This window comes from Cetorhinus maximus, chromosome 26 (assembly GCF_964194155.1).
Source record: "Cetorhinus maximus chromosome 26, sCetMax3.hap1.1, whole genome shotgun sequence".
NCBI lineage: Eukaryota > Metazoa > Chordata > Chondrichthyes > Lamniformes > Cetorhinidae > Cetorhinus > Cetorhinus maximus.
The window spans coordinates 8,771,144-8,785,919 of record NC_135904.1 but is presented as its reverse complement, the minus strand read 5'-3'; the positions used below and the strand labels follow the sequence as shown (position 1 = coordinate 8,785,919).

General features: G+C 44.2%; 1 protein-coding gene across 1 annotated transcript; it reads right to left on the bottom strand.

Annotated features, from left to right (window-relative positions):
- Positions 1 to 243: 243 nt before the first annotated feature.
- Positions 244 to 12,910, bottom strand: LOC144668167 (calmodulin-like protein 4). Its single transcript, XM_078529919.1, has 5 exons — positions 12,734 to 12,910; positions 12,618 to 12,648; positions 4,037 to 4,177; positions 2,741 to 2,929; positions 244 to 1,419 (listed from the first exon to the last, which is right to left on the bottom strand). The coding sequence occupies exons 1-5, from the start codon at positions 12,734 to 12,736 to the stop codon at positions 1,322 to 1,324; spliced, it is 462 nt and encodes a 153-aa protein (XP_078386045.1). The 5' UTR covers positions 12,737 to 12,910; the 3' UTR covers positions 244 to 1,321.
- Positions 12,911 to 14,776: the final 1,866 nt, after the last annotated feature.

The following is a 14,776-nucleotide window of genomic DNA, read 5'->3' as shown; positions in this document are numbered from 1 at the left end:
ACTGAATATACTTAAGAAGGAAATGGATAGGTTTCTAGACTCTGAAGGCATCAAGGAATATAGGGAGAGAGCGGGAGAATGGCATTGAGATAGAGGATCAGCCATGATCATATTGAATGGCGGAGCAGGCTCGAATTGCCGAATTACCACCTCCTGCTTCTATTTCCTGTTTCTATGTTTCTCTCTCAACCAGTTCAGGGAGCCCAGAGCAGATGACCACCAGGGAGCCAAGATCTAATAATGTACACTCTTCAAACAAATTGCCTTTATTTTATGGGTTAAAAACATTTTAACATATTTCGGGTTGCAACAACACACAGAACAAAGTGAGCCTGTTTATAATGTTTTGAACGTGGAGTGCAATGGTGACAGTGAGACCAGTACAGACAGGGCCATTGAAGCCAATCTCAGCCAATGCAAGTCCCGTCTCTTTTCCTTTAATCAGCTCCTTAAAACCCACCTCTTTGACCAAGTTTTTGGTCAACAGACCTAAAATTCCTTAGATGGCTCAGTGTCAAATTTTTATTGATAACCTTCCTGCGGAGCAGCTTGTGAAGTTTTACTATGTTAAAGGTGCTCCATAAATACAAGCTGTCGCTTTGCTGTAAAAGCCCAAAAATCTCTGTCTTGATAGAAGGTGATGGAGGGGACTCTAGCAGCATTGAAGATATGAAATAGTATTGAAAAGCCATGTTGTGAGAAGGCCCCTTCATCGTTTACCATCTCAGGAGGACAAGGCTTGCACAGATAGCAACCAGCGAAAGGCAAATTTAGGAATAATGCCAAGAAGTTGACCATGGTGAACATGTAACTACTGGATCCTCGTGAAACCCATCTATGTGTGACTCCAGATCCACGGCAATGTGGTTGACTCTTAACTGCCCTCTGAAATGGCCTAGCAAGCCACTCAGTTGTCAAGAAGGCGATTCATTACGACCTTCTCAAGGGCAATTATGGGTGGGTAATAAATGTTGGCCTAGCCAGCGATGCCCATATCCTGTGAATGAATGAAAAAAATAAGTTCTGCTTCACACGCACTGTGCTCAACACTTGGAATGGAACCTGGGCAGAGCAGCAGAGAGGAAGAGCCTTGGGGGTTATTTAAGAGAGAGTTGGATACTGTGATGGAGACAAAAGAGCAGCTGTTTCAAGGAGGACTAAATGAAGCCTTTCAACTGTATTTATCTTGATGCTTGTGGTGACCACTGTCTGATCTTCAGTTGGGTTGCAGTTGAATCAATGAATGAATAATTTAGGTGGCTTAACATCGGGAGGCTGAGTTGTGGTGTCAGGATTCCCCAATGTATTGTCTGGAAGAAGATCAGTAATCTGCTGCTGGTAGAGTGACGGTCCGGACGAAGTCCTCATATTTCACAATGCCGTTTGGGGAAATATTTGCTTCCCGCAAGAGGTCATCAACTGTAAGATTGATTTGCACAGTTTAGTATATTTTCTAATTTTAACCTGTTTCTATCATTGTGTGCGAAATACATATAACCAAGTCCACTCATCACAAAACATTTGTTTTTGTTGATCTATTAAGACCAATAAATTATCTCCCCCACCACCCACCCCCAACTCCTCCTCCTTTCCCAAAGGCATTGACTCTTGTGGGAACATAGGAACATGAAAAATAGGAGCAGGAGTAGGCAGCCACGCCCCATTGAGTCTGCTCCACCATTCAACACGATCGTGGCTGATCATCTGCCTCAACTCCACTTTCCTACCCATTCCCCATATCCCTTGATTCTTCGAGAGATCAAAGATCTTTCTTTCTCAGCCTTAAATATATTCCACAATGGAGCATCCACAGCCCTCTGAGGTGGAGAGTTCTAAAGATCTACAACCCCCTGAGCAAAGAAATCTCACCTCAGTCCTAAATGACCAACTCCTTATCCTTAGTTTGTACCTCATGTTCTAGATTCCCCAGCCAGGAGAAACAATGTCTCAGTGTCTACCCTGTGAAGCCCCTTCAGAACTTCTTTGTTTCAATGAGATCACCTCTCATTTTTCTAAACTCCAGAGAAAATTGACCCAATTCACTCCACCTCTCATCATAGGACAATTCTCTCATCCCAGCAACCAAGCTAGTGAACCTGAATGTGGTCTGGAAGGTACTGACTGGTCCTCTGTGGTCCCCAAGTGACTATTGTTTCAGGAGTGTGGGAGAAGGAATAGGGACAGGGTAGCAGAAAGCTTCACGTCTTTGTGAAACCATCAACTGGAGATGTGAAGCAACGAGAACATGTCAGCTTTGGCATGGTGGTAACATCCTTATCATTGGGACAGAAAGTCATGAGTTCAAGCCCCACTCGAGAGATTTGAGCACAGAGCCTAGGCTGACACTACATGCAGCACTAATGGAGTGCTACACTGTTGGAGGTGCCATGTCTTGGGGAGGGAAAATAAACATTAAACATCTCCCATCTCTCCTGTTGGCTAAATGTAAAAGATTGCACAGCACAATTGGAAGGAGAGCTGGGGATTTCCCCCAGCGTTCTGGTCAATACCTATCCCTTAACTGACATCACTAAAGCAGTTTACCTGGTCATTTATTTCATTGCTTGTTTGTGGGAGCTTGCTGTGCACAAATTGGCTGCTGCACTTCCAACATCAGTGACTACACTTCAGTAAGCACACCATTGGCAGTAAAATGTGTTTGAAAGATGCTATTTAAATGCAAATTCTTGTAGAAGATTTTTTTTAAACAAAAGAGAGAGTTTTCATTGTGGTTCCTCACCTTCCTGGTTGGTCAGTTTCTCGCCAAGTTGGGTCAGTTTGGTCCTCAGTTCAGTTGCTGTTATGAAGCCTCTTTTTTGTTTGTCTGTCATCAACATGGCTTCCAGAATCTCCTTCTGTGGGTCCTCTTGCTGCCTTTGCTGGTGGATGATGGCAAGGAAAGTTGAGAAATCCAATTCTCCACTTCTTTCTGGTTACAAAAAGACACCAGGTCAAAGGTGAGCAGCTTCCTTTCCCCCAGCTCTGTAACTACCTCACCTTTGCTTGCAGCCTCGGTCTGCATCCATGTGTCTCCAGGTGATATTGTTTGAAGTTCTCCTTCTCCTTCTCCCTGGTCGTGCACACATGTTTCAGCCTTGCTTTATGGGAATGAGGAGCAGGATCCATTCCTCCTCCTTCTTCAGGTACCATGCCCCTAAGAGGGCGTTGGCGACCATGGACTTCCATTGGATTGGTCCATGATTATACCTGGCAAAGTACTGCAGTGGTTTGCTGTTGCCTTGTGCAGTATGGCTGACCAGGAAACCTTCCGCTCTTAGCACCTGCCTTCCAGCATTTGGAAAGATTTACAGGCTGATAATCAACACATTTGGCTGTCAAGTCCTGAAGTGGGACTTGAACCCAGAGCTTCTGGCCCAGAGATAGGGACACTACCACTGCACCACAAGACCTCCTGCAGGATCTGCTACCTGGGGGTATTGAGAGCAATTGCAGCATTTCAATTCCTACTCCCTTTGACGCTGACTGACACAGCTTCAGAGATTGAGCCTGGGACCCTGTGGTCTTTCTGATGATCTGGAAAATCCCCTTTGCCCTTAATCACTGAATTATCAGACGGGACCATTTTGTACATCTCTAAGCCATCACAGACCTTGCACCATCACTCTGTATGCTTTAATGTTGTATGTTCTGTAGTTCTGTTCTCACTCAGTCTCCTCCATAACACCACAGCCTTTGTCAAGGCCAAGCTCCCTGGCACTGGAAACCTTTGGCTCTGTCTTCCAATCAGATACTCGCCACCTTTGACCCTAAGTAGTAAGGGCAGGATTTTTTTCCCCAGAGAGAGATTAGAATGGGGAACTCGCTACCACAAGGATTGGTTGAGGAGAATAACGTAGATGCATTTAAGGGGAAGCTGGATAAGTACATGAAGGAGAAAGGAATAGAAGGCTAGGCTGATGGGGTTAAGGGAAGAGGGGTGGGAGGAGACTTGGAGGGAGCAACAACAGCAGCATAGATTAGTGGGGCCGAATGACCTGTTACTGTGCTGTAACTTTTATATAACAATTGCATTTACCTATTTTGTGATGCAGCAGGTGTCTCTCCACCTCTCCTAGTGTGGGCATGGTGCCCAGGGATCGCATCACTGTGATCAGGTCCCCAGCAGATATCTTGCCTTTGCGAGTCTTGTCATACAGTGAGAAGCACTCTTTGAATTCTGAAGAAAGCAGATTGGACATGTCACAACACATTCTGTCACGTCAGCATAAATTGCTTGGAAATGTCTTCCTATACACAAGAATCAGTGTCATCCTTGTTATAATGGAGCATTTTACAAAGTATGGTGTATTATCCTGCTGCTGAGGTGCATTGTGTTCAATGTGGCCTGCCTTTTTAAAGCTTCAAAGTCAGGTTGCCATACCTCCTGAGGTCATTTAGAGCTTAATTGCTGCAAGTGAGCAAATGTTTGCAGATTGGGAGGTGTATGTAGATTTACGATTGCAGCTCCGGTGATGCCAAAATTAAATTACTGGCTTTCTTTTCCACTTAATATTTAGTCACTTTGCAATGTGGCTGATTTAAAATGGATATACTGGGGAATTGAGGTCAATGGGTTATAAAGGTGCACTTTAATACCAGACTAAGTCCTTACCTGTATAGATGTTCCCCTCTGGTTTGCTCCCCTCCTCTCCTGAATTGTTGTCTCCTGCTAGGCGATGATACTATGAACCCTCAAGCAGTCTGGAGACACTGGACAATTCCCACACCTTCTCCCTTGCTAAAATCAGCTAACGCTACACAGACTAGGATCAGATTGGGCACCTCCCTGCATTCATTTTGAATCCCCTTGTGTACTTGGATGATGAGAGGCCTTTATCTGTGTGTGAAAGATGCCATTCTTACTTTAACCCTAACCTCCATTGATTTCTCAATTCAGACTTGCAGCTGCCTGGGTGGATCAAGTGTAATGTGTTAAATAATAAACGACCTCTGACAGTTATCAAAGAGCTTGGAACAAAGCTGAGCCTGAAACACCTGATATAGGATTGAGCTACAAAGCTGCCCCCTGCTCAACCTAATTAAATATCTTTGGAATTAATAGTTTCTATTACTCTGTGGGTGCGTCTCTAAGAAATATGATCATTGTGTTATGTTCGATCTTCTCATTGCATGTGTCCTTCCCCTCTTTTTCTCTCAGCTTCTGTCCTGAAGCTGCTGCCTGTTACTGGGGAATTTAGCTCTAAACAGCCTCTGGTACCTTTGCTAATTTACCAATTTTCATATGGATTGAGGCTTTTGTTGGGATAGTTTTGGTTACAGATTGTGTCTGTTAAGGAAGTCTCCGTATTCTTCAGTATAATAACAGCAAGTCTTCATCAACTACCTGTAACTATATACATATATACAGTAAAAGGTACAGGTAAGGAGCTATCTCCATGTCTAGGTCTTAACACGTCACTGGCCAACACCACACCACACTGACCCTAGGTCTAGGGCCATGTGCCCTCTTCCATTGCTGTGTGGGCGGCACTGTACTCAGTCCCGCATTAACCCTGTATATGCCAGACTCATATACTATAGCTTTGGTACTTAGCGGTATCATTGCTGCCTCTACAAACTTCAAATCCTCCCACAGACTGTCCTGGTCAGTGGAGACTGGAACTCTGACTCTGAATTCTGGGTTTTAATTGCTCCACCACTGGCAGTTGTGCCTTCACCTGCCTGGGATGTTAGCTCTGGAATTCCCTCCCTAAAACTCTCTGTCTTTCGTGTCTTTCCTGTCTCTCCTCCTTTAAGAAGCTCCTTAAAACCTACCTCTTTGGTCAGCTATTCTAATATCTCTTTTTTTTGCCTGATCATGCTCTTGTGAAGCACCTTGGGACATTTTATGAGGCTAACGGTGCTACATAAATGCAGGTTGTTGTTGTTATCCTACATTCAGTGACAGAAACACTGGCCAGGAGTTTCCGGTCCCGTGTCACTGGCGGGATGGAAAATTTGGTTATCCAGCAAAACGTCCACTGACTTTTGGCAGAAATTTCTGGTCCTAATCCCAGCCACTATTTCTCTCTTGGTGTGATTGGTTTCAACGTTTCCACACTCCTGAGATTCAGTGTTATTGTAAATGTACTAAGGGAATATTCTGGCTGTTTTGTTGTGCGGGGGTTTTGATGTGGTTTGGGGATTGTCTAGTCTCCCAAAAGTATGCTGCTCAAGTCCATAGTCTCTTCAACCAGAATTATTTATTTGCAGCAAGTATTTGCACTTTGGGACCTCTGCACAAGGTTGGAGCTTTTGCTGTCTTCGAGATCTCTCTTACTTCTCAGTCATGTGATCTGACATCATTATTACATCAGCATCATGTAAGCTTCTGATGTTAACCCTTTACTCTACATCTCCCCCTCAAGTCTTTATCCCAATCATGTTTACATCCTCCTACATCTCCCCGAAAGTCTCAGACTGCGCAGGGTTAATCTCTGAGGTGCCTTGACCAATCTCCCTGATTTCATTCTGATCTCCTTTTGAAGTCGAGGATATTCCCTACTCTCCCTTCTGTCGGGCTGTGTGTTCTTCTCCTGGGTGGCTGTAGAGCTTGTAGTGAGTTTTTCTTCTTCATTAGGATTTGAGCAGTAAGCCCAAGTACCTATTGGCTTTTTCTCCAAGGATATTAAGGCTCTGCAGTTTCTCCCTGTGATACCCTGGTGTACAATCTTGGCTATGGAGTTTTTTTCAATGATTGTACTCTCCCCCTGTTGGTCGTGGACCCAGACTCTCTCCCTGGATTTTAGTGCTGTTAACCCATGTGCTCTGTGCCTGTGATTAAAGTTCCGAGCCTGGTTGTTTCTCTGTTCTTCCTCGTACTGTTTTACCCTCTCATGGCCGTCTGTGGTGCTATTGAGCATTTTATGTCAGAGATGAAAGCTGCGTTCTCAGTCTCCTACCCATTAGTAACACTGATAGTGAGCAACTATTCTGTAGGGGTGAGGATCGGTAACTCAGAGCTGGATTAAGGTCTTTGTTTTTCATTAATAAACCCTTAATCGTTAGTACTCCTCTCTCAGCCTCTCTGTTTGCTTGAAGATAGTGAGGTGAACTAGTTAGATGAACGAAGCCATATTTATTTGTGAAATTTTGCAATTGCTCATTTGCAAGTTGCAGCCCATTGTCTGACACTACAATGTCTGGAATGCCGTGCGTTGAATAAATTCTCTTCAGGGATTGAATGATGGCTGCTACCGTGTAACTATGCAATCGGTTTACTTCAATCCCTCGTGAATAATATTCAGTAGCGACAAGGAAAGTTTTCCCCTTAAAGTCAAATAAGCCCATTCTCAGGTGCTCCCAGGACCTTGATGGAAAAGAAGACAGTAATAGTGGGTTTTTTTTGTTCCTGGCTGTTTACGGCACAAGTAATATAATACCACAGTTAAAAATAATTTCTTCTATAGAGCAGGTAATACCTGGCCACCCTCGCACGACACTTTGCAATCCCTAAATGTCCATGGTGAAGTCTTTGAAGAATGTCAAGCCAATGGGCTCAGAGTATGACTAATCTCTTGTTGAAGACCAGGTAAAAGCATGGATTCATTAATCGACAATCTCTTGTCATCCTTGACAGCGAGGTGCTTGTGCTGTTCAAAATACTGGCGTAGTATTGGATTACTGGGGATGTAGCCTGATCATCCTTCCGGACAATATTCTTGGATTTGAAGACATTCTTCATCCTGTTCCTGGACTTGTTTTATTTCCTGCAACTTCTTTGCGGTAGCTGGTAAATGCTGGGTGATTAAGGACGCATATGCTTCAGCGTCCTCGATGAAGTCTAAATCCTCTTGTTCAGTTCCTCCTTTTGGTATTCGTGACAGTGTGTCAGCTGTTGTTTGACATTTTCCTTTCACATACTCCGAGATGGAGTTGTATCTCATCAATCTTAATCTGAACCACTGGATTCTGGGCGGAATCCTTGCAATTTCTTTCATGTTCAGAAGGATGACTAGTGGCTTATGGTCTGTTTCAATTTTGAAACATAATCCCATAACATTGAAAATTTTTCACACACCCATGTTGCTGCCAAAGCTTTTTTTCTATCATATCGTATTGTTGTTATGTTTCTGTTAGTGACCTCGAGGCATAGTAGACTGGTCTACGCTTGCCATCTTTGTGCACTTGAAATAAAACTGTCCATAGATCTGTAGACGATGCATCCGTTGCTACTATGGTCGGTAATTCTGGGTTGTAATGTCCAAAGATTTCAGAACATATTCAAAGTTGTTTAACCTTTCAAAAACATTTTGCTGGTCCACATTCCACATTCCAGCACCACTGTTGACTGTGTCTCAAAAGATGTCTCAAGGGCTTGTTGACCTCTTCTAAATTTGGTAGGAACTTTCCTACTTGGTTCACCATCCCTCGGAAACTTTGAAGATCAGTTATGTTCCTGGGTTATTTTATAACTTTCATTTTTTGCAGATGAACTGTAATTCCAGTGGCTTGAACTGTGATCTAGAAACTTAATCATGGGCTTAGCAAACTCACGTTTTCATTCGGTGTTACGCCTGCACCCTGTAAGGCTTTCAGGACTGCTCTGACCCCGCGATCAAGCTCCTCTCTCATGCATCCATGTATGAGTATATAGTCCATTTGGCATATACCACCTTCCATGCCTTCTAAAGTGTTGGTCATCATTCTCTGAAAACTTTCTGGAGAGGACGCGGTTCCAAAGGGCAATTTATTGAAACATTAGTGACTGGAGGGTGATACGAATGTGGTCAGCAATCTGGAGTCTTTGTGCAGAGGCGACTGCTAAAATAAGCTATTTGCATCCAGTTTAGTAAATAAAGTGCTCTTGGCTAGTTTTGCTAGACTTGTGTCCACTGAGGCCATTGGCTGGATCTCACATTCCACTGCTCTGTTTAGCTGAGTGAAACCCACGCAGATTCTTATACAGCCATTTGGTGTTGGGACCTCACCCATACCTGAACACCATTTTGTTGGCATGGTGACCAGTGAGGTAAGCCCTTGGCTGCTGCATCTTTTCTATTTCGATCAAGAGTTAGCGGGGGACCTTTCTCAGGGTGAAGGGGCAAATTGGTTTAGCATCACCTCACAGGGTGATGTGGTACCTGGTCTTTAATTTTCCCGGCCCTATAAACAATTTTGGGAATTTGTTTTGGAATGTGGTGCAGTAATTTTCATCAGTGACTTCCTCCACCTTGCAGATTAATTTCAGTTTTAGGCATACCTTTCTGCTTGGAAGCGCACTCTTGATTTTTGAATGACATGGAGAGGTTCGAAGATTTTTTGATCATATTTTTCAGCTTCACCATGAATTGGCCTTCCACTTTTAGTGTAATCCCCTCAGGACTTTGTAATTTAATAGATGTAGGTTACAACGTAATCCGTTTGAGCCATTTTACTTCACCTGATAAAATAGAAGCCCCTGCTCCTGTGTCTAATTTTAAACTCTTGTGGGATGTCCATCCACTTCGAGTTTAACACACCAACACTTGTTTTCAGTGTCATTTATCTCCCCTCAGAAGGTTAATTCTTGCTCCCCCCACCACCACCACTGGATATTCTTCTCATTTGCGCAGTTTGTTCCCGCCACACCAGAGATATATTAAAATGGCACTTGGTGCGATTTTCCCCTTTTTGGCGGGCTTAGGCTTTGGTGTGCTTTCCATTTTATGGCTTATGAATTGAATGTTCTTGCTCAATCTTCTCCACAGGACCTTCCCCATGAATGAGCACCCAATTCTGTTTTATAAGCTCTGCTTATCTTGCAATCTGCACTGCTTTCACCAGCTTTAAATCCTCCCTTGTCTGTAAGAGATCTGATAATGTTTCGTCCCTACAACTATCCTGTTGCGAGTCAGCCCGTCTTTTAAAATTCCATAATCACAGTTCCCTGCCAGCCTGTAGAGATTGTCGATTCATGAATCCATGCTTTTGCCTGGTCTTTGTTTTCTTCTGTTAAATTTAGTCCTCTCAATTATGATGGACACTGAAATAAGAGTTGAAAGCTTGCATGACTTCTTCATAAGAAGCTGAAGTTTCATCAACCCCATGCCTTGCTACCACATTATCAGCAATAGTTCCTACAGCATAAAATAGGGCACTGACCTGGTATTTCTGGTCTTTTTTATGTAAGCCTAAAGCAGTTCTGTACCTTGTGAACCTTTTTCTCCAGTTATGCCACTTCTGGTCCTGCTGTGGGCCATCCACACTCTGAAATGGTTCTGGGAATGGTAGTGTGGATTCCATGCTTTTGCTGAGCTCTGGAACTGTTCCTGCATTTGATCCTGTTTCTCCACTGTTGCTTGCTGCTTCGGCCTGTGCTCGTTGCTGTCTGGTCCCCAGGTCTGTGTCACAACTTGCCTTTGCTGCTCCCATAATGTTCCAGCACCTTGGTGAGCCTTGGAATGTTTTCTTTTGTCCTTCCTTCAAGGTTCTCCTTCCTTGCCAGCCCTATAGCTTATTTCACTGTGCTGGGTCTTGTACTCTGTGCCACAATCGGTCCCTGGGTGAGGTTCCCCCAGCTTGTTATGATCCTGGACAAGGTTCCCCCAAATTGTCATACTCGCTGGTGAGGAAGGATGAACTGGCTTCCCTTCTTTATTCAACCCCCTCGGTTGGTCCCAACAAGGTTAATTTAAAAAGGATCCCTTTTCTCGTGGATACCTTTTCCCAGTCCAAATGTATTTATGTTTTAATAAGAGCCAATTTAACCAGGCTTTCTTCAGCCAACGAAATAGTTAGTTGATTAGTTACTAAACACGAGGTAAATTAATTAAAATGCAACACACATACACACAGATTAGAAATGAGAAGTGAGTCCAAAAATAAAAGTTAAAAAAGATATCCGAATTAGTCTCTGGTTTGTCCATGAGGAGTAGATGGTAAAACATTGCAGCCATTAAGTTGAGTGGTTCCATTGGAGCTGACTTTGGTAGTTGAGCAGTTGGTTTGGAGATTCTTGGTTCTGCAGGTTAGCTGAAAGGAGTTGTCTTGTTTCCTTTTCAACTGTGGCTTTGATGACTTGTGACTTGCCTCCAGCAATCAGAGAGAGGGATTGTTTTACCTGCAAGCTCAGGGATGTCTAGTTGATGTTCTTCAGCTGTGATCTTCACAGCGCACACTTGCACACCAGGCCTGGAACATCAAAACTAGTATACAAAGACCAGGGTTGCATTTGGCTTTTAACCCCTTTTCTTGTGTATTCCTGGAAGGGAAAAAAACGAACATGTCTTTCGCCCAGAACTGCTTTCTTTCAACTCACATCATGTCCATAGTCTTGGATATAACTCACAGGAGATGGTTTCTGCTAAGATGGTAATCAGCCTCCATTATCTCCGCAACCACAGGAGATTACAGTTCAGTTTTTTGCCTTGCATCTTTTCCTTTGAAGTGTATGTCTGAAGTAGGCCTCGACACCTTTTTAGGTGCGACATTCTGTTACCTGGACTAGTTGGTCAAGTGTAATCCACATAGGAATTTTCCAGCAAGTGGTTACTTTACAGTCTCAGCCAGCTTTTGCTTGTATGTCTTTTTTTAAAAAAAAACACTTGCCTCACTTAAAAGGTCAATATGTCCGTAAGTAATTCGGGCCTATGATCCCATGGTCATGACAACTGCCACCATGTTTTGATGTGTTGTAGGGTTTTAGATAGGGTTTGGGGGTTGTTCAGTCTCCCAAAAGTATGCTGCTCCTGCCCATTGTATTTACACATTTGGGCCTCCACACGAGGTGAGGGCTTCTGATTGCTTCAAGATCTTGCTTACTGCTCAGTCATGCGATCTGACATCATTATTACATCAGCATCGTGTGTGCTTCTGATATTAACCCTTTACTTTACATGGCTAGGAGGGCTGAACTGTTATTATGCTCCTGTCCTGATTTTCACTGAGATATCATCCTGTGCACAACAGCTTTCAGTCAGTGCCTCAGCAGAGCAACCATGAGAAAGGCTGAGGGTGGAATCTTCCCGGTCCTGTGGAGATGGGTTTAGAGGCCGGACCAGGAGCAAATTTAGAAAGTCAGCTCCCCAACGTGTGCCCTCCCCTGAGGCTCTATTGCTGGAGGCAGGGTCAAAGCGGCATTGGGAATGGATTGGGCAGCAGAGGACAAATAGTCAAGACATTAATTGAAGGGATAGGGCAGGAAAGCGGAGCTGAGGCAAAAGATCAGCCAAGGTCTGATTGAGGGGCAAAATGGCTGACTCCTGCTCCTTTGAAAGCGTTAATCATTATCCAGTGGCGTCAAGCTACGCTCTGGACAAACACATTGGATTTTGACCCAGATGCACACCTAGTAAATGAGGTTTATTGTTCCATTGGTTTCTGTTTGCCAGGCACCTTTCGGGTAATGAAACGCTCCCAAGGCACACTGGAGCAATAGACGTTGAGAAGGAGGTAGGGAAGAAGTCGGGGGAGGAGGCTGAAGGCACCAAGACGAAACAGTTTTGTAAGGGGAGGGATATAACATGGCGGAGGAGTTTGAAGAGAGAGTTCAAGAGTGCAGGGCCGAGGTGACGGAAGGTTCTGGAATGGAGGAAGGAGTGAAGGGAGGTGGCCCAGTCTCTACAGTAGTTTACATGGTGGGGACTCCAAGAAATAAAGAAACAAACATACTTGTCGTGTATAGGGGTCGTACTCACCATGGATTTCATCTTGCGTGAGAAATTTTGCCTGTAATTGGAACAAGAGAAAATTATTGCATAGTGGTTTCCACAAAGAATTACTTTGAAAGCACTGGGATTCTCCTGTTTTTTACCATGTTTTTTTCTGCTATCTCCCTGTTTTCTTCTTTCTCTCTTTAATAACGTGTTTGACTGTCTCGTTGCAATCCAGAACTGCTCGACTTACCCTCCATCTATCTGATTATAGTCTAAAGTCCACCAATCCACAATGAATAATGCTCGGTGGATGCAATAAATACCCTGGTCACTATGGTTACAGGATCAGGCTTCCCACAGGGTCAGATTCCAGCTACCAGCTGTTAAACCATCTGACATACACACACAAACAAACACACACACACTTGGAGGAAGACAAAGAGACCTACACAGAAAGAATCTGAGGAAGACAAAGACACTCCCTCACACACACACACACACACACAGGCACAGACAGACACACACACAAACAGATTCACACACACACTCACAGATTTGCACACAGACGCACACACAAACAGACGCAGACACACACACACAAACACGCATACACACAAACAGACGCGCACACACACAGATACACACACACTCTCAGAGGAAGACAAAGAGACCCATACATAAACACAGAGAGTATCCAAGGAAGACAAAGACACCTGCTCACTCACACACACACACACAAACAGATGCACGGACACACACACATACACACACACACACACCCCCACTACCCACATGCGCGCGTGCACACACACACACACACCCACCCACTACCCACATGCGCGCGTGCACACACACACATCCCCACTACCCACATGCACACATCCCCACTACCCACACACACACACACACATCCACCACCCACACACACCCCCCCCCGCCACACACCTGCACTACCCACTCACACACACACACACATACAGATACACACACAGAGGAAGACACAGAGATACATAAACACACACACACACACACACACAGAGCAGCACATACTCACCTATAGTTTGACTGTGGTTGAGGTCCGAGTCATTCATCTTGTATCTGGCTTTTTCTCTTTTGATCTTTAGTCATCTTTTTCTCCAGTTTCTCCCCTCCTCTCCTGAACTCTGACCTTTGCTGCTGCAGCTCCACATGCACCTCATCCAAACAACTAACCTCGAGCTTTCTGCTGGGGCTGTCCCTGGACTGGGTGGATTGTAGAGAAATGCACTTTAAAAAAATGTTTGCTTGAAAGCAGCTGGAGACACCAGGAAGGCCCATTAGTCACAGGCAACCAATGTTGCAATGGGATAATTTAATTTGTAAAGGGTCAGAGAGCAGATAATTTTGATCATAGGACAATTGATTGTACAGGTTTCAAAAAAAAAAAATTAATTAAAAACTATTTCTAACTCCTTTGGCTAGCAAAGGGAAAAGAAGGAAAGACTTGCATTTATATATCACCTTTCACAACCTCAGGACATCCCAAAGTACTTTACAGCCAATGATGCACTTTTGAAGTTGTAGTCACAGTTGTAATGTAGGAAATGTGGACAGCCAGTTTGTGCACAGCAAGCTCCCACAAACAGCAAAGTGATAAAGACCAGATAATTTCTTTTAGTCATGTTGAGTGAAGATAAATATTGGTCAAGACACCAGGAGAGCTCTCCTGCTCTTCTTTGAATTTTGCCATGGGAGCTTTCCTGTTCTCCTGGGGCCTTGGTTTAATATCTCATCCAAATGACAGCACCTCCAACAGTGCAGTGCTCCCTCAGTTCTGCACAGGGAGTGTCAGCCTGGATTATGGGCTCAAGTCTTTGGAGTTGAACACGAGACCTGCTGACCTGCTAGAGGCTCCTGGCCAAGTAGTGCTGAGGCCTGTTGTACCCAATCACTAACACCCACCCCCTTCCAATTTCCCAGGTTCCCAGCAAAGACTGGGGTGTGAACCATAAAAAGGGCCCTGGACCCAAGGAAATTGGCCCAGATTGGCCAGAGTGATGGGTATATTTTTGTTGAAACTCAACCTCACCTGGAATTCTGCAGAAGTGGAAAAGCCAGACTATTCAACTGTGGAATGAGCATCACAACCCAACCCAAACTTGTTTGTGGCCCCAACATTCCGATTTGGACTATGTCACAACAGTGGATTACTACGCCGAATT